This window comes from Molothrus ater, chromosome 15 (assembly GCF_012460135.2).
Source record: "Molothrus ater isolate BHLD 08-10-18 breed brown headed cowbird chromosome 15, BPBGC_Mater_1.1, whole genome shotgun sequence".
Classification (NCBI taxonomy): domain Eukaryota; kingdom Metazoa; phylum Chordata; class Aves; order Passeriformes; family Icteridae; genus Molothrus; species Molothrus ater.
The window spans coordinates 15,224,271-15,241,779 of record NC_050492.2 but is presented as its reverse complement, the minus strand read 5'-3'; the positions used below and the strand labels follow the sequence as shown (position 1 = coordinate 15,241,779).

General features: G+C 58.1%; 1 protein-coding gene across 2 annotated transcripts; it reads left to right on the top strand.

Moving 5' to 3' along the window:
* Positions 1-834: 834 nt before the first annotated feature.
* On the top strand, positions 835-16,536 carry GRK6 (G protein-coupled receptor kinase 6). 2 transcript variants are annotated; one of them, XM_036392022.2, is made up of 16 exons: positions 835-931; positions 3,793-3,888; positions 6,364-6,476; positions 6,781-6,858; positions 7,059-7,159; positions 8,376-8,468; positions 8,727-8,790; positions 9,372-9,512; positions 10,154-10,344; positions 11,083-11,120; positions 11,258-11,347; positions 11,433-11,641; positions 12,813-12,950; positions 13,164-13,301; positions 13,443-13,577; positions 15,115-16,536. In XM_036392022.2, the coding sequence occupies exons 1-16, from the start codon at positions 880-882 to the stop codon at positions 15,163-15,165; spliced, it is 1,728 nt and encodes a 575-aa protein (XP_036247915.1). In that variant the 5' UTR covers positions 835-879; the 3' UTR covers positions 15,166-16,536. The 2 variants fall into 2 exon arrangements, with proteins under 2 accessions (XP_036247915.1, XP_036247916.1); XM_036392023.2 differs by lacking the exon at positions 15,115-16,536 and adding an exon at positions 14,357-15,108.
* Positions 16,537-17,509: the final 973 nt, after the last annotated feature.

Sequence of the window (17,509 nt, the reverse complement as noted above, 5' to 3'; positions counted from 1 at the left end):
CCCATCATCTCCTCCCTGCCCTGGCCAGCACCAGCCTCACACCTGCTGGGAAGGAGGCATCTTCTGTGGGCTGGAGCAAGGTACAGAAGCCGTGGGAAGGCAGAGGTGATGTCCTCACCCCAAAGCCAGGAGCAGCACAAAGCAGGGCAGACACCACTCGGTGTAAGAAGATTAAGGAGTGGTTTTGTGCTCAGGAGAGGCAGGGAGATGGGCAGGTGAGTGAGGGGGTTACAGGTCATCAAGGGGTGCTCGAGTACAGGCCAGCACTAGAGGGAAACCAGGTGTGCTGGTTCGAAGAGGAGAGAGCACAGGACACCGCGGAAACAGCCCCGCCCTGGGACCCAAACCGAGACCCCACAAAGTCCAGGAGACTGTCTCGGCTTGTGCTGAGCCCGAGTTTATTTATATTCAACCACTCGCCCCCACCCACCACAGACCAGCCTATCACGAGTCGCTCTACGTCTGAGTGGCAGCTCCACACCCAATCAGATAACGTGGGAGGAGGGGCTTCCCGTGTGGGCGTACTTGACTCTCTCCCAATCCGTTCGCGGTGCGTCCTGAGTGACATCTTGCCCTCCAATCAGCGCCTGCCCCTTCGTCCCGGCAGCGCTTCGCCGGTGGCCGCCGGATGACGTCACTACTATGGGCCCGCCCCTCCCGCCGCGCCTCGCGGGGCCACCTGGTGGGCCGTGGTGCTGCGGAGTGGGCGGGGCTTCCTGAAGGGGCGGGCCAATGGGCGCGCGGCGCGGGAGGAGCGAGGGCAGGCATTGGCCGGACTGGGCGCGGGGGGGCGGGGCGCGGCGGCGGAGGCGGGGGGCGGCGGGCGCGGGCCGAGCGCGGGGAGCGGAGCCGGCGGGAGGCGGCGGCGCCCGCGGGCCCATGGAGCTGGAGAACATCGTCGCCAACACCGTCCTGCTCAAGGCCCGCGAAGGTGAGCGGCGCCGGGCACCAGAGCTGGCCGGGCGGCAGGCCCGGGCTGCGGGCCCCGGTGGTGCCGCCCCGGGGCTCGGCCGGGGCGGTCTCTCCCGGGGCATCGCGGCCTTGGCGGGGAGCGGGGAGGTGGCGGCGCGGGCTGGGCACAGGCATTCGGCTCCCCCGTCCGGCGCGGGGGCTGCCCGGTGCTGTGCTCGCTCCGTGGGTGCTGAGCTCCGTCCCGGGCGGCCTCGCAGATCGCCCCGTCTGCGTCCCGCCTTGCCCGCTCCGGGGCTGCTCCAGCTCCCCCGGCACAGCGTACAGGCAGCTTTGGGTGCCGTAGGAGGAAAAAAAAGTTGATTTCAGTCCGGTAAATGCTGCTTCCCACACACGGGCCGATCCCGAAACTGCGGCGGGGAGCCCCGCCCGCCCCGTCCGCCGCCTTCACAGCAGCCCCGGCCCCATCTGCGGGGCTCCCGGAGCTCTGCTCGGGCCCCCAGCGCTCCCGCTGCTCCGGGCCACGCTGAATTCCAGCCCCCCGTGTAGGATGTCCTGAAGATGCAGGGGAGCAGCCTCAGGAGGGGATGGGAAGTCTCACACAGGAACCCGGTCCTTTGCACGGAAGAGCCGCTCCAGCCGGGCATCGATGAGTTTATTAAATCCCATATGTGCTGTACGCTCCCCCCTGTCCCGTGGTGTGCAGTTGGCCAGACCGAGCCATCCTGGAGCCTGAGAGACCCGCTGAAATCCAGTTAGAGGGCTTTGGAGATTAGATTTGTGGGAATAAAAGGCAGCGAAATTAAATTTGCACGGGCAGAAGCATTTCCAATCTGCTCGAAAAGCAGGCTAAGTGTAAGTACTCCTGGCACAGTGACCGTGGTGGACCGTGATGTTTGGGTTCATAATGGTGAGGTTTGGTTCAAAACCAAGCAGCAGGGTTTGTGACCTCCAGGCACGGGGCCCAGCTTCACACGGAGTGACCCAGAGACCGGCTCCTGTGGTGCCCTTGGGGAATGGAGTTTTGGCACTGATGCAGCATGAGGTGCTGGACGGCTGCTGCTCCTGTTTGCAGTTTGCAGGCAGGAACATCCCAGTGTCCCACTTGTGCCAGGTGGTTCTGGGGCTGTGAGGGCCACAGGTGGCCATGCTGCCTGTCCGTGGCTCTCCCACCTGTGGCTCAGTGGCTGTGGTGGCCACTGGGGTAAGCTTGGACAGCTTCTGTGACAGGACAGAGCTGCTTTGCGGGCCAGAACCAACAGGGCTGGCAGCCCAGCCTTTTTGGAGCTTCCTAGGTTGGTGTGGGAGTAAAGAGCTGAGCTGGAATGTGCTATGGGGCTGCTGACAACCAACCACAGCAGGACCATGCCCTGTGTTTGGTGTGGCCCAGGGAAGGTGAAGGATCCTTGTCCCCCTTACCCTGACAGAGGGACAACAGAGCAGCTCTCATCCATCACCCAGCCCTGAAGCTTGCTCCTGCTGAGCTCTGGGTGGAGGCAGCCCACCCCTTTCCCCATCCCCAAGCCAGGGGTGCTGGGAGGTTGCTGTGCAGGAGCCCAGCTTCCCTCTGCAGTGCTGGGAGGGCGGGGGAGAACCGCGCGTGAAGGGCGCTGGAGCCTCCTTTCAAAGCAAACAACTCAAGGAAATGCAACCTCCGGGTGCTGTGGGGCTTTGCTCTGCCTTTCCTTGAGCTTTCTTGGGGTGAGGATGGCCTGTCCTCCCCTGCCCTCCTTTCGCTGCCCCCATCCGCTGCATTGTGGCTGACATGAAGGTGTCTGCGCCGCTGGTTTCTTCCAGCCCTGCTCACCCTTGAGTCACTTCCTTCCTGAGTTTGTACAATCGTGCGGCCCAGCTGCTGCTGCGGGGCAGATGCAGTGCAGGGACCCACGGAATGCCCGGGGCTGGGACCTGGGGCTGGAACCACCTGGGGCTGACCAGGATGGTCCCATCCCACCTGGTTCTCCATGCTGTGTCTAGGGTTTGGGGCTGAACTGCATCTGCAGTGGAGGAAAGTGTTCTGAGAGTGTTTCTCAAGAGCTGATAAATTATGTTCAACCCCTGTGTGATTTCAGAAGGCCGGGCCTTGAGCCCAACTCTTGGCCCGACCACTTTGGCAGGGTGATTTAATGAATTTCCAAAGAGAGGTGGGAAATTGTGTGTGTTGGCACTGGGAAAGCAATCCCTGGAGGCTGGCTGATCCCAGCAATCGGTACTGAGTGTTTGCTATGATGTAAATTTTTTGGTCTATCTAGAAGCTTTCCCACCCTGTCCTACAGCACTGGGCATTTACTCCAGCAGCTGAAGCTGAAGTAATACCTGGTTCTTGGATCTGGATTTTCTGAGGCTGGCTTATCTCTGGAGAAAGGTGGGAGTGTCCCCACTTCAGAGGTGGGAAACTGAAGCGATGAGCCCCAAGCAATGTAGCGAGTTGTCTGTGGAGCCAGGATTAGAGCAGGAATTCCTGTCTCCCAGCTTCATGTCCTCCATGTGAAAGCCCCTCCCTGGAGTAAGCAATCAGTCTGGAATGAGTAGGTGGCATTACTGCGGCAGGAAGAGTTTCACACCAAGCAAGGCATGGCCTGGAGGGGTGATTGGTTATGCAGAGGTGCTGGGGACAGGCCTGGGAGCCAAGATCTGCTGTGGCTGTGGACACTGGTGGGATTCTTCCATCATGAAAGGTCTTCAAGTTCTTGTTTGGGATTTGTTCAGCAGCCAGAGGTTGGTCTGTCCATTTCCAATCGAGGCTCCAACACTTTGGTCCCACCAGGAGATGCTGATACCGTGTCAGTCTTGTTTTCCTTGCCTGGACTTAGAGGCAAGGCTAGGGTGCAGTCAGACACCTTTGCTTCCTGACTCATGGTATTGATTTTGTGTGCCCTGCAGGTGGTGGAGGAAACCGGAAAGGCAAGAGCAAGAAATGGCGCCAGATGCTGCAGTTCCCCCACATCAGCCTCTGCGAGGACCTTCGGCAAACCCTGGGTGAGATGCAGGGCTGGGTGGGAGGTGTGCACCCCAAGCTGAGTGTCAGGGACATATAACAGGGCAAATCCCAGCCAGGATTACTTGGAGTTCAGAGTGTAGGGAAGAAATAATGGGTGGTAAGTGGCTGATGATGTAGCCACACACCTGCAAGGCTGTGATGAGCTTCACTAGGGGAACATCACCTTCTGTGTCAAACAGACCTGCTCCATGCTGCAGAGTTTTGGAGTGTCACTCTGGGGTGACTTTGCAAAAATAACAAAGGTCCTGCTAACGTTTTATGTTCTCCTTGGCTGGATTCAGCTCAGCTTCACAGACCTCAGCTTCTAACATTCAAGCAGTAAACTTGGGTTCTTGCTGTGTGGAGTGGATGAGAACTGGCGTTGAGCAGGGCTTGGCCTGTCATTTTCATTCTGTACTTTGTACTCTTCATGGTTTTAATGTTGTTTGTGCAGCAGGCTTGGTCCTGAGATCATGTGAAATTGTTTTGGGGCACAGAGGGTGCAAGTGCTTTGCTTCCTGGGAAGAGGAGAGCTTGTTTAAGTTTTCAGTCTGGATTCAGCTGCCAGCTGGAGAGTGGCACAGCACTGGCCTTGTTTCAGAGCCAGTGCCACTGAAACCAATGGGTTTGGGAGGTTTCTGCAGCTCAATTTCCCAGTTCTGCCCTGCCCAGGTTTTCTAGTCCTGGGAGTCCTTTGGGCCCCATGGAACTGTAGTGCTTGGAGAACCTCAACCTCACTCATCCACACTGTAACCCTCATGTTCACAGCAGCCCAGTGCAGGCTGTCCCCATCTCCCTCTGCCACAGAACCCGTGCACCATCTCTCAGGGCTGGATTCACAGCCAGAGTGACTGTGTGGTGACTCCAACCTTGGATTTGCTGCTGGCTGCCTCTCTGGAGCAAGGTCTGAGGGCTGAACAGGGCTCAGGCTTGGGCTCTCCTTGCAGCTCCCATCTTGTCCATCCAAATCCCTTCTTTGACTTGCAATGCCCTCAGCAGAGCTTTCCCTCAGCTTTTGTCCACCCTGTGCCTGCAGCCACCCTTCCTGTGGCTGTCATGATGTTTTCCAGCACTGAACTTCACCCGTTTGCCAGCGCTGAGTGCTGGTGGTCTCCATGTCTGCTGTCCTGCTATCCAGGACAGTGACCTTGTGAAGATTTGGGAAGCAAGTCCCTCTCAGCCACTGGCTGTGACCACCAGTGTCTCACTTCCCCTCGGAGAGGCACGTGAGAAGTGCTCTGACCCAGGTGGCAGCAGTTTCTCTTGGTTTTCCCATGGGAGAGATGACCCTGTTCCTTGTGCTTGGGCACTCTTTGGCTGGGGTGTCTTTCTTTTCACCTCATAGTTTCTGGAAAGGCATTTCTTTCCTATTCCAGAGTCTTGGCAGGACTGTGGGCACGGTGGGCTGGTTGCCCATTGCAGAATTAAACTTTTTGTGCCCTGACCACAGGGAGTAACCTCTTGTGAGCCTGGGCAGCGACCAGGGCAGCTGAAAGCTTCTGATCTCGCCGACAGCAAATTCTGGTCCTCCCCAGCTGAAGGGAACTCCTTCCCCTGCAGACACAAGGAAACCAGCTGGTGCGGCGGAGCTGGTGAGGCCACCTCCTCCCCCACCACAGCCTGTCTGGCTCTGCACTCTCCTGCACCCTCAGGAAGCTGCAGCTTCCTCGGGAGAAACTGCTACACAGGGAGAGGAAGGCTAGGAGTACCCAGCGCTGGGATCCCCTGGGTGGCTGCACATCTGCTCTGCAGGCAGCCCTCGGTGGCAGTGGCTGTCACAGAAATGTGTTCTGGCCTGGGATCAGACGTCTTCTGAGTGGAAGGGGAGGAAGAAAGCAGGGAACTGGAAGTGCTCTGGATAGTCAAAGGCGTTTGTGCGTGGGCTGCCAGAGTTCAGAGAGGGGTAGGAGGAATCTGCAAGAGTTGATGTACGAGCAAGTGGCTGTCCCATGGAGAGGGGAGTTCTGACTGCTGTGTGCACATCAGCAAGGCATCTGTGGGAATGGTGCCTCCCATTTTGATGCTGCTGCTTCCAGCAAGGCCTTTGGGAACACAAGTGGTTTGAAGGAGTCATCAGAACAACTCTTGGCCTGGAAGATCTGCCTTGAGATAAGCTTGGTGTGTTCCTCATGTTCCAAGGAAAGTTATGTGGCTGGAGTAGTTGGTTGATCTCTGTGGAGAGAGAAGAGAGCCTTTAGGCAAGCAGCTGATATGGAGGTCCTTTGCTAGGAAGAAGAGGTTCAGGCTGAACAGAGCAGCAGGTCAATCCTCTTTCAGGGAAGAGCATCTTCCATAGGGGAACATAAAACCTCAGCAATGGCCCTTGTCCCACTGGGTGCGCTTCACTCTCCTGGGAGTCTCAGGCTGGTGGCACCTGTCAGCAGCCCAGCTGAGGAGTCACAGTACCCCCAGTGCTGCCTGGGCTGGGACTGCTCCTTTGGGATTTGTTGGGGTGACCTTCTCCTCATTTGCAGAGCGGGACTACCACAGCCTGTGCGAGAAGCAGCCCATCGGGCACATGCTGTTCCGGCAGTTCTGCGAGACGCGCCCCGAGCTCTCACGCTGCGTCAAGTTCCTGGATGCTGTGGTAAGAGCAGAGCCCATCAGGCTTCACTGGGGGAGGCAGGGATGTTCCTGACACCCTGGGCATGAACTGGTTGGCTGGGTGCTCCAGCAGGTACTTCTGGGCAATAGGGTTTTCCTGTAGGAAAAACCTGTGAGTCGGAGCCTGGATAGGGCTGGTCCTTTGCTTTGGGAGATGTTTGCTGGAGACCTGGTTTTCAAGGAAAGCATGGGAAACTTTGGGCAGAGAGTGTTGCTGCCCCACAGCTGTTGCCCAGTAGCAAGGCTGGGTTTCTGGCTGGAGCTGCCCCTCACACTGCTCTCTCCAGGCAGGGTACGAAGTGGCTCCAGATGAGAAGAGGAAGGAATGTGGGCAGCACCTGATTGAAAAGTACTTGAAGCCAAACGTGAGTAAGAGGGTTGTGTTTGCTGCCTGCAAGGGTAGAACGGTTGGAAAGCCAACAGCTGACATTGCCCATGTCCTGCCACAGCCAACATGCTGAGCCACCACACCACCTCACAAGCTGCCACACTGCTTTGCCCACTGACCCTAAAGCAGGTCCATGTGCTCTCCTCCCTATGCCTGACTCCATCCCTTTGTCCCCAGAGTGAGGACCATGTGCCTGAAGTTCCCTCACAACTGGTGGATGCCTGTTGTGAGAGGCTGGAGCAGGAACCTTCCAAGGAACTCTTCAAGGAATGCACTAAGTAAGTTGGAGGGCTGGGCTGTGCCTGTGGGTCACACATGGCACGGGGATGATCTGCAGCTGACTCACCTTGTCCCCTGTGGTCCCTTCCTCTGGGAGAGTGAGAGCTGATACTGAGGCTGGGGCCTGGGGAGTTTTGGGCCAGCAGTTTGCAGCCCAGCTCCAGGAAAGTGAGCACAAGGGTATCTTGGGCTCTGGGAGCCACAAGCTGCTGCAGAAACCTCTGTCAGTCCTCCCAGCTGGAGCTGCCATTTGGGAAGACCCTGTTCCAATGCTATTCCCAGTGTTGTGCCAGGATCTTGTAGGCTCCTGCCGAGCTGAGCCCATAGCTGCAGTGTGTGCCAGCTGTCCTGTCCTGCCTGCTGCAGCAGTGGCTGTTGTGGTTGGGTCACTCTGGCTGTTCTGCAGGGCTCTAAGGTCACCTCTGTTCCCATCACAGAGGCAGTGGCCAAGGTCCCGGCTCCGGGTGTGAAGCGGAAGCTCTTGGGCAAGCCAGGCTTGCAGCCTCACCCCTCCCTGCACAGTAGCTGGAGTGTGTTGCCTCACTGAGAGCACGGCTGTGGCAACACATTTGCTGCAGTCTTCTGGGGAGCGTTAGCTCCGTGTGTGGTAACCAGTGCTGTGTCTGAATGCAGAGCCTCCGGGCTGGGCCCTGCCTGCTCTTGGCAGGCTCTGAAAGGGGAGAGCCCATCCGCTTCTCCTTGATGCGTGTTCCCAGTCTAGACACTGTGTCTAAGGCTCCTCACTCCGCTGGGCAGCCCTGGCACAGCTCTCCAAGGCAGTTAGCTCATTGGAGCAGGATCCCCTGTGGCCTTTTGTGCTGGATATTCACTGATAGTGAACAGCTCAGCGCCTGGTGCTGAATGTTGCTAGCAGCTGATTACAGCCTGTGTGCACGTTTGCCCTGTGAGCAGAGGGGCAATTGCTGAGTCCTATTGTCCCCCTTTGTCCTGCAGCCCTGGCTGATGCCAAGAGGCCACAATTAGCAGTGCCAGCTGGGTCCCAGGGTGCTGCATTTGTCACAGTGGTACCTCCAACGCACCTTCCTTTGCACCAGGCTTAGCATGGAGCGGGGCTGTGTGGGTGATTCTGCACCAGGCTGGGTGAGAGATGGCAGAGTCCTTTGGGGCTGTTCCCCTCCTCTTTCCTGGGGCTGCTGGCTTTTTCCAGGGCTGTGACCAGTTCTCAGGAACTGTGCTGGCTCTGCTCTCTCCTAGGCTTATCCACGACTACCTGAGCGTGGCTCCCTTTGCTGACTACCTCGACAGTTTGTACTTCAACCGCTTCCTGCAGTGGAAATGGCTGGAACGGTAACGCTCCCCTCACCTCTGGGGAACCTGCACCCTCCTCACACAGCCTGCCTGAGGGCTCCCTGGGGCTCCTTCCCATGCTGGGCCCTGGCCTTTGCTGTCCCTCAGAGCCCTTTACTGGCACCAGCAGCAGCCCCAGCCTCGTGGGGAGGCAAGGCTGGGTTGGGTAGGGGTTTGGGGTGAGCCACAGTCTGTCAGGCCAGGGTATGGAGCCCTCTCACTGCTCACATCTCACTCTGGTTTACTTTTCCCTCACAGGCAGCCAGTGACCAAAAATACTTTCCGCCAGTACCGTGTGCTGGGTAAGGGCGGTTTTGGGGAGGTGAGTAACCACTGCTTCCTCTGCACTCAGGGTACCAGGCAGCCCCATTGCCTGCTGCCAGAGGCAGGCCTGGCTTGGCTATCAGGGCTGCTCCAGCGCTTGGAAGCAGGTGCTGCTGGCTGTGAGGCTCAGTGCTGGGCTGTGTTATGGGCCTTGTGTGACCTGTCAGCTCTCCCTGAGGGGCAGGAGCTCACCTCTGTCCAGCTGCTGGAGGTGTGGGAGGGGCTGTGTGGGGTTGGTAGCACGAGCCCTGTGGTGCCAACTGCTAACTGGGCAGAGTCAGGTCTGTTCCCTGTGTCTCAACAGGGCAAACTGCACTCCTGAAAACTTCCTGCCAGGCTTCCTTCTGTTTATGAAGTGGCCTTCTGTCTTCCTATGCACCAGCCATGGTGCTGCTAAAGGTGTTTGAGGCATTAGAGCTGGCTCCTGCTTCTCTGTAACATCTGGGGCTGTCACTGTGTCTTTGCTTTGACAATGGGCTTCTTTGCCTTCCTGTGCCCCTTCCTGAGAGCAGAACCTAGAGCAGAACCTAGACCCTCACTCTGGAAAAGGGAGGGTGCTGAGCCTTGTCCTCCCTCCAGGTGTGTGCCTGCCAAGTGCGTGCCACAGGGAAGATGTATGCCTGCAAGAAACTGGAGAAGAAAAGGATCAAAAAGAGGAAGGGAGAAGCCATGGCCCTGAATGAAAAACAGATCCTGGAAAAAGTGAACAGTAGGTTTGTAGTAAGTACATAGGAATTGCTCTCACTTTGCTGCAATGCTGGATTCTTCCTCCAACCAGCCAGCCTGGCACCTCTGTGCTCCTCACCTGCTGTGGAGGGGCAGGAGTAGGCTCTGCCTATGGTGCAGGGTCCTGGTGGCTGCACATCTCTCACAAGGCTGGGGTGTGGCAGGACCTTTACTGCCTCCACAACATGCTGTAAATGCCCCCAGAGTCAGCCCCAAACACCCATCTGGTGTTACAGGGGCCTTTGTGACTTTTGAGGCACGAGTAAACAGTGAGAACTGTGGTCTGGGGAGAAGCCCAGCCCTGAGCTGTGTGACTGGGAGCTCTGCCTTGGTGCACTGAGGTGTGGAAGGCCTGAGCCTCCCTTTGCAGAGGGTTCATCAGATGCTGCCTGCCCGTGGGGGGAAGCAGCTTTGGCTTGGGAAAAGTGTCCTCCCTGTCTGAGGAGAGCTGGGGGTGTGCTGGGACTGCTGGGTGCTGCCATGTCCTCCCTGGGTTTGCACAGTTCCTCCTCTGCTGGCAAAGGCCCAGCCCTGAGCCTGTAAGTGGCTGCTTGGGTGGCAAAGTGTCCATGGGAGTGTGGGCACCTCCCTGTTCCAGCTGTGTCTTCTAACAGCCTTTCTGCCCTGAATTGCAGGTGAGCTTAGCCTATGCATATGAAACTAAAGATGCTCTCTGCCTAGTGCTGACCCTCATGAATGGAGGGGACCTCAAGTTCCATATCTACCACATGGGAGAGGCTGGTTTTGAGGAGCCCAGGGCAGCTTTCTATGCTGCTGAGATCTGCTGTGGCCTGGAGGACTTGCACCAGGAGAGGATTGTGTACAGGTGCGTGCTGCCTGGGCCCTGCTGGGAGAGCTTGTAGGGCCTGCAGCAGCAAGAGGGTTCCTGCTGCTCTTGCCAGCCCAGCTGGGTCTGTCTGCTCAACAAAATAACCTCAGGCTTGAAAGCAGCACAGAGCTGAGTGAGAGGAATCGGGAACAGAAAGCTGATCTTGTGGGAGAAAGGGAGACGTTAGCTTGGCTTCCTTGTGCTGGTAAATGATCGCCAAGAACAGGATGTGATCATGCTGTGAATGGCTCAGGGCAGGCACTGAGCTCCCTGGGCAGTATTGACACTAGAACAAAGGAGGGTAGGCTGCCCCAACGTGCTCAAGAGCTGGGGAGGAGGGAAAACAAGTGGATTGACTGTACTCACAGGGGTGTGATGCAGTGTTAGGATAGCATGGCTAAACACTGGCCAGGAAGTCCCTTCTGGTCCTTCCTTGCCCTGGGGCAGGATGAGCAGAGAAGCCTCTGCTCCGTACTGAGTTCTGCACCTGCAAAGAGGGAACCATCCTCAGGCTCAGTGCAGAGGGTTGAAGGTTGTTGTGTTCCACCTTTCTGCCCAGGAGGGGAGAGCTTGCAGGGTCACCTCTGGGACAGAGGGTGAGGGGAAGGTTATCTGTGTGCCTGAGGCAGGGGCATGGCATCCTAAAGTTGCTTATCTGTGACTTGTTGAGATGTGGTTGTTGCTCGTGTCCTTTGCTTTGAAGGCTTCTTGCTAATCAAGTCCCTTCTGTCCTAGGGACCTGAAGCCAGAGAACATATTACTGGATGACCATGGTGAGTGCAGAGGCAAGAGGAGCTGTGAGCCTGAGTTTTTTCTTACTCTGCTTGAACCAGGGTTACCCTGTGTTTTTGGCAGCTTCAAACGCTGCCCCCCGACTTTCTCCTGTTAACTTGTCCCCTCCTCTGCGCAGGACACATCCGTATCTCAGACCTGGGACTGGCTGTGCATGTGCCAGAGGGCCAAACAATCAAGGGCCGGGTGGGGACAGTTGGCTACATGGGTAAGTGACCCTGCTTTAAGCAAAAAGTGGTTCCAAAGATGTGCTCTGCCTGCCCTCACCCATCCCTCACCCCTCTCCTCCGCAGCTCCGGAGGTGGTGAAGAACGAGCGCTACACGTTCAGCCCGGACTGGTGGGCTCTGGGCTGCCTGGTGTACGAGATGATCGAGGGCCAGTCGCCCTTCCAGCAGCGCAAGAAGAAGATCAAGAGGGAGGAGGTGGAGCGCCTGGTGAAGGAAGTGCAGGAGGAGTACTCGGAGAAGTTCTCGCCCTGTGCCCGCTCCCTCTGCACGATGGTATGGCTGTGTAGCCCTGTCCCTTCCCTCTGCACCATGGTGTGGCTGTGCAGCCCTGTCCCTTCCCTCTCTGCACCATGGTGTGGCTGTGCAGCCCTGTCCCTTCCCTCTGCACCATGGTGTGGCTGTGCAGCCCTGTCCCTTCACACTCTGCACCATGGTATGGCTGTGCAGCCCTGTCCCTTCACACTCTGCACCATGGTGTGGCTGTGCAGCCCTGTCCCTTCACTCTCTGCACCATGGTGTGGCTGTGCAGCCCTGTCCCTTCACACTCTGCACCATGGTATGGCTGTGCAGCCCTGTCCCTTCCCTCTGCACCATGGTATGGCTGTGTAGCCCTGTCCCTTCCCTCTGCACCATGGTATGGCTGTGCAGCCCTGTCCCTTCCCTCTGCACCATGGTATGGCTGTGCAGCCCTGTCCCTTCACTCTCTGCACCATGGTGTGGCTATGCAGCCCTGTCCCTTCACTCTCTGCACCATGGTGTGGCTGTGCAGCCCTGTCCCTTCACACTCTGCACCATGGTATGGCTGTGCAGCCCTGTCCCTTCCCTCTGCACCATGGTGTGGCTGTGCAGCCCTGTCCCTTCCCTCTCTGCACCATGGTATGGCTGTGCAGCCCTGTCCCTTCCCTCTGCACCATGGTGTGGCTGTGCAGCCCTGTTCCCTTCACTCTCTGCACCATGGTGTGGCTGTGCAGCCCTGTCCCTTCACACTCTGCACCATGGTGTGGCTGTGCAGCCCTGTCCCTTCACACTCTGCACCATGGTGTGGCTGTGCAGCCCTGTCCCTTCCCTCTGCACCATGGTGTGGCTGTGCAGCCCTGTCCCTTCACTCCCTTTGCACCATGGTGTGGCTGTGCAGCCCTGTCCCTTCACACTCTGCACCATGGTATGGCTGTGCAGCCCTGTCCCTTCCCTCTCTGCACCATGGTGTGGCTGTGCAGCCCTGTCCCTTCACTCCTGTGCATGCAGCAGCAGGATACCGGAGCTGCTCCCTGCAGCAGTTTCCCTTCTTCCTGATAAGGCAGCACAGAGGATTCAGAGTGCCTTCATTCCTTACCCAGCTGCCTGGCAGGCCTGTGCTCTCCCTAGAACACACTGCAGGAACCCAGGGCTGCTCCTGCACAGAGCACCCTTGACACCCTGGACATTGATTTCCTTTGTGTCACAGCTCCTGTGCAAAGACCCCTTGGAGCGCCTGGGGTGCCGAGGAGCTGGGGCCAAGGAGGTGAAGGAACACCCTCTCTTCAAGCACCTCAACTTCAGGAGGCTGGAAGCAGGCATGCTGGACCCTCCCTTCAAGCCAGATGTAAGTGCCCATCTGTTCCTGACCTTGTCAAGGGAAGAGGGAAGCCCTGGCATGGGGAGATGGGGCCCATCCCCTTCCCTGGACCTGGCAGAACAGGGGTCCAGCAAGCTCTGGGCTGCAGGGAGAGGTGGCCTTGGCTTAGCCATGAGCAATAGTTGGAGGTGGTGGCATCAAGGTGGAGCCTGGCATTAGAGCAATCTTTGTGCTGCATAGCCCCAGGCCATCTACTGCAAGGATGTGCTGGACATCGAGCAGTTCTCCACGGTGAAAGGGGTGGAGCTGGAGCCCACAGACAACGACTTTTACCAGAAGTTTGCTACAGGAAGTGTGCCCATTCCTTGGCAGAATGAGGTGGGTCTTTGCTCCTGCTTGTGCCCACCATGGCCGAGGGCAGTGTCCCTGTGCTGTCCCCACTGCTCTCATGCTCTGCTGGGCACTCGGTGATGGGCTCCATGTGGCAGTTGCTGCAGCCTTCTTTTCCATCTTTCCCAGATGATCGAGACAGAGTGTTTTAAGGAGCTGAATGTCTTTAGCACAGATGGCACAGTGCCCCCAGACCTGGACTGGAAAGGGCAGCCTTCTCCACAGCCCAAAAAAGGGTTACTCCAGCGCTTGTTCAGCAGACAGGTAAGGGTTTGCCCAGTGTTTCCTCCCCAGCCAGTCTCCCAGCAACAGTGATCCTGCTCCTGCCTGTGCCAGGCAGGGCTGGCAGGGAGGTGGGCACGAGAGGGCAGCGAGCAGTCTCCCCTGGTGCTGGGTGGCCAGACCCCAGAGCTTTCAGGGGCACCTGTGCAAGGAGCCAGCCCTTGTCTAGCTGGCACTCCCGTGCTGGGGGAGTCAAGGGGGCTGGAAAGGAGGGTCCTGGCTAAACATGCTGGAATCATCCAGGCAGAGGGATGCTGAAGACTATAAAATATTCAATCATCTCCCTTCTGACATGAATAATACCATCCCTGAGCAAGTCCTTGCTCTTGGAATGGGCTGTCTGGGCTCCCCAGAGCACTTTGCCAGATCTTGAGCCAGGCAGAGAGCAGCTCTTTTGAGGGATGAGGAGAACAGAAACAGCTTGCAGCTGTTGTGGGCTTGTTTGTCTGCCTATTTCCTCTGCCTGGGACAGTCTTTGCCTTCTTTCCAGGCCTGGCAAAGCCTGGGCTGCTGCCTCTCAGCAGCTGTGTGCAGCTGTAGGACTCCAGCATGGTTGGCTCTGGACCCACTCAGCCACCTGGTGCTGACTCCTGCTCCTTGGCAAGCTCCGAGTTGTGCTTTGCAGTTCAGTGGGCTGCCCTAGCCCGAGCCAGCTCTGGAGATACCCAGCCCTTCCCCAGGCAGCCAGGACCTGCCAGAGGATGGGCAGCTGTTTGTAGAAGGGGTTGAGCTGTGATTTCCCACGTGTTTTCTCTTTCCAGAGGTGAGCAGTCACTCCTGGCTGCTCTGCTCAGGGAAATACCCGGTGGCCCACGGACATGGCAAGATCTGGGAAAGAGGAGTGTTACCCTTCAGTGCCTATTCCCTTCCCCTGGCAGAGCACAACCTGCTTGTTGTTCTAACTGCCCCCTGAGCCACTAATCCAGCATCCCTGCTCTTGCTGCCTTTGTGGGGGAGGCCTTGCCCTCAGCTTGAGCCAAAGTTGCCCCTGCACTGCTGCTGCTGGGAGTTCTGCTCCCAGGGGGCTGTGGGGAGTTTCCTTCACTCCTCTCTGGATGTCCAGGACACACAGAAGGGTTGAGAAACTGTGAAGGGTTTGGCATTGCCCAGTGCTCAGACTCCCATTTCATCAAAAAGGGCTTCAGCTGCTCTGGTGGCCAGCTGAGCCCTGAGCGGGGCCGAGCGTCTGTGCTGGCACTCAGCTTGTGTTGTCCCTGGGTGGCTGCAGTCCCTGGAGCCCAGCTTATCACAGCTTCTGAGCCAGCCAGCTGTGTGCTCACCAGTCTGCCTGCCGGGGGCTGAACCTCCAGATGCAGCTGGACTGTTCTCTGCAGTCTGGGGATCCCCTTCTGCCCCTTGCCTCCATGTAACCCTCCTGCACACAGGCTGGGGTGGGGGGGAACCTGGCCCATCCCTGCCAGAGGGCAGCTGTAGGCTGGGTTGTGTGACCGTGCTCACCCTCTGCTTGCTGTGCTCCTCTCTCCCTCCCTCCTCCCTCCCCTTGCCCTTCTGACTTCAGGACTGTTGTGGAAACTGCAGCGACAGCGAGGAAGAGCCCACCCGGCTGTAGAGCACAGCTTGTTCTCCAGCCCCTGGGACCCCCTTGCCTCTCCCGAGTGCCCAGCCTGAAGGACACGGTCGCAGTGGCCCCACAAGGTGGATTTGTTTACAGTTTTATACGTCTGCATGTGAAGACTGAGGATGATTCCAAGGCTGGCAGCCGCACACGACTCGGGTTGAGGCGCCTCTGACCACGGGCAAGCCCTGAGACAAACCCGGACGCTTCCAAATCTGCCCCTTGGGATGGTGCTGGTGCTGCTGCCGCTCCTGTGCCGGGCCCAGGGAGGGAGGGATGGTTCCAGCGTGGGCCGAGGCCAGGCTGGAGCAGCTCTGCTGACACATTCCACGGTGCCCGAGCGGCGCCACAGGTTGGATGTATATTTATATATGTCGGTCTGTACATATCACATGTTGGTTTTTAGTCTATGGGTGGGGGCCTGCACTGCCCCCACCCTGTCACAGGCACAAATGTCCTCCTATGGGAGGAGTGACTGTCCCAGCTTTGTTCCAGGGAGTCCTGGACAGAGGCCTTCTGTGCCTTGAGGTGTCTAAATCATCTTTCCTGGACCTTTCTGGCCGTGCTGAGGTGTCCTGGCTCCAGCGGAGTCCATTGCTCAGCCTCGAGGCACAGGGAAGTGCTGTGCCAAAGCGTCCCCCATTGTGTCCTGGCAGCAGAGCGTCACCGCCTTGTCCTCGTGTCCCTGTCTGCTGGAGCCTGCTGCCTCCTGCCTCGTCTCACACGTGCTGCCAGCTCCAGTGAGCTGATCCCGAGCCCCTCTCCAGACCACTGGCACAGCTGGACACAGCCTCTCCCAGGCACCTGCTGCTGCTGTGGCCACAGGGTTGGCCTGATCCCTGCACACTGCAGGGTGGTGGCAGTGCAGTTCCACCAGCTCTGGACCTGTGCATTCCAGAGGTGTGGCCGTCCCCAGACCCAGCTCAGTGGTGGAGGAGCAGACACATAAAGGACCCTGCTCTCACAGAGCAAAGCTGTGATAAAGGGAATGTCCCTCCTGGGGTCATGTGAAACTGTGACCCAAAAGTGAGAGGGCTGGGACCAGATTAATGTGTGTCCCCAGGGGTTCTGGGCAGCCAGCACAGCTCCTGCACCCATGGGCAGGAGCCCTCTGTGGGGAGCAGCGTGGGGATCAGCCCACCTCTCCATTCAGCTTGTCCTGTCCCCTCTTGTGTACACTTGTCCCAGCTGTGTCCTGAGCAATAACTTGTCCCTTCTCTGTGTGTGTGTGTGCACACGTGTGTGCGTGTGCTGCTGCCTCTGCTCATTCTGAGCCAGGCCCCCCAGGGGGGCTGAGCACCTACTTGGACCTGTGGTATCATTTGCTTGCCTTGCACTAAAGTTGGAGAGTATTTAAATTTTTAACCTTTTGTTAAGTGTAAAGATTTGCTGTGCCTTGTATTGCTCTCATGTCATGGGGGACCTGCTCCAGGCCATACAGGGTTGGTGGCTGTAAGGGGAGTGGGGCCCTCGTTTCTGGGCTGCCATGGGCTCTGCTGGTTCCTGTCCTGCAGGGAAGGGCTGGGGTTGCTCTCCAGGGCAAAAAGGCTGATGCTGGCTGAGCTCTGAGTATCACAGATGACCCTCAGTGTCTTTGCTGTATATTTTGAGTCAGTGTCAGAGCACGATAGGTATGAGGCCTTGTGCTGTTGGGATGCTGTGGTCCCCTCTGGGACATGTCCATCCCCAGCACAGCCCCTCCTGGGCTGTCCCAGGTGTGCTGTGGGGCCTCTGGTCATGATGAATTACTGCTTCAGGGGGGCCACCATGAATGGGAACACAGTGCTGCTCCTTAGCCCAAGGAAGAGCCCCTCCAGGGGAAACCCTACGCAGTGACACGGGGTGAGGGTCATGACGGTCACCAAGGGTGAAGCAGTCAAAGGGGGGCAGCCTGGTGGTGGACACAGGATGGGTCTGGGGTCCGGGGCTGGTGGCAGCGATGACAGCCTCGTGCGCAGCGCGGGGGGGCCGCACGCAGCTGCACTGGGATGAGAATAGCAAGTGAGACTGGGTAACCAGGGAACAGTTGCCATGGGAGCGGGCCGAGGAGGAGTTCTCACACTCAGAGGGGGCATCTTGGGGTAAAATCCAGGCATTTGCTGCAGCCGTGAAAGGAAGGAAGGAAGGAAGGAAGGGAGGCAGGGGGATGGGAATGCTTGAGCATTGCTGTTCCCAACACACCAGGCAGGATGCCTGGTGCTGCCCTCCTGGCACTGCCTGGGTCATGGCACCCTGGCACCAAGGTCCTGGGGCCACCAGCGTGTTTGTGTGTCTGTCACATGTTCAGGGTGGCTCTGGGGCAGAGCTGGAGAGTGAACAGAGCCGTGGCTAGCCCTGA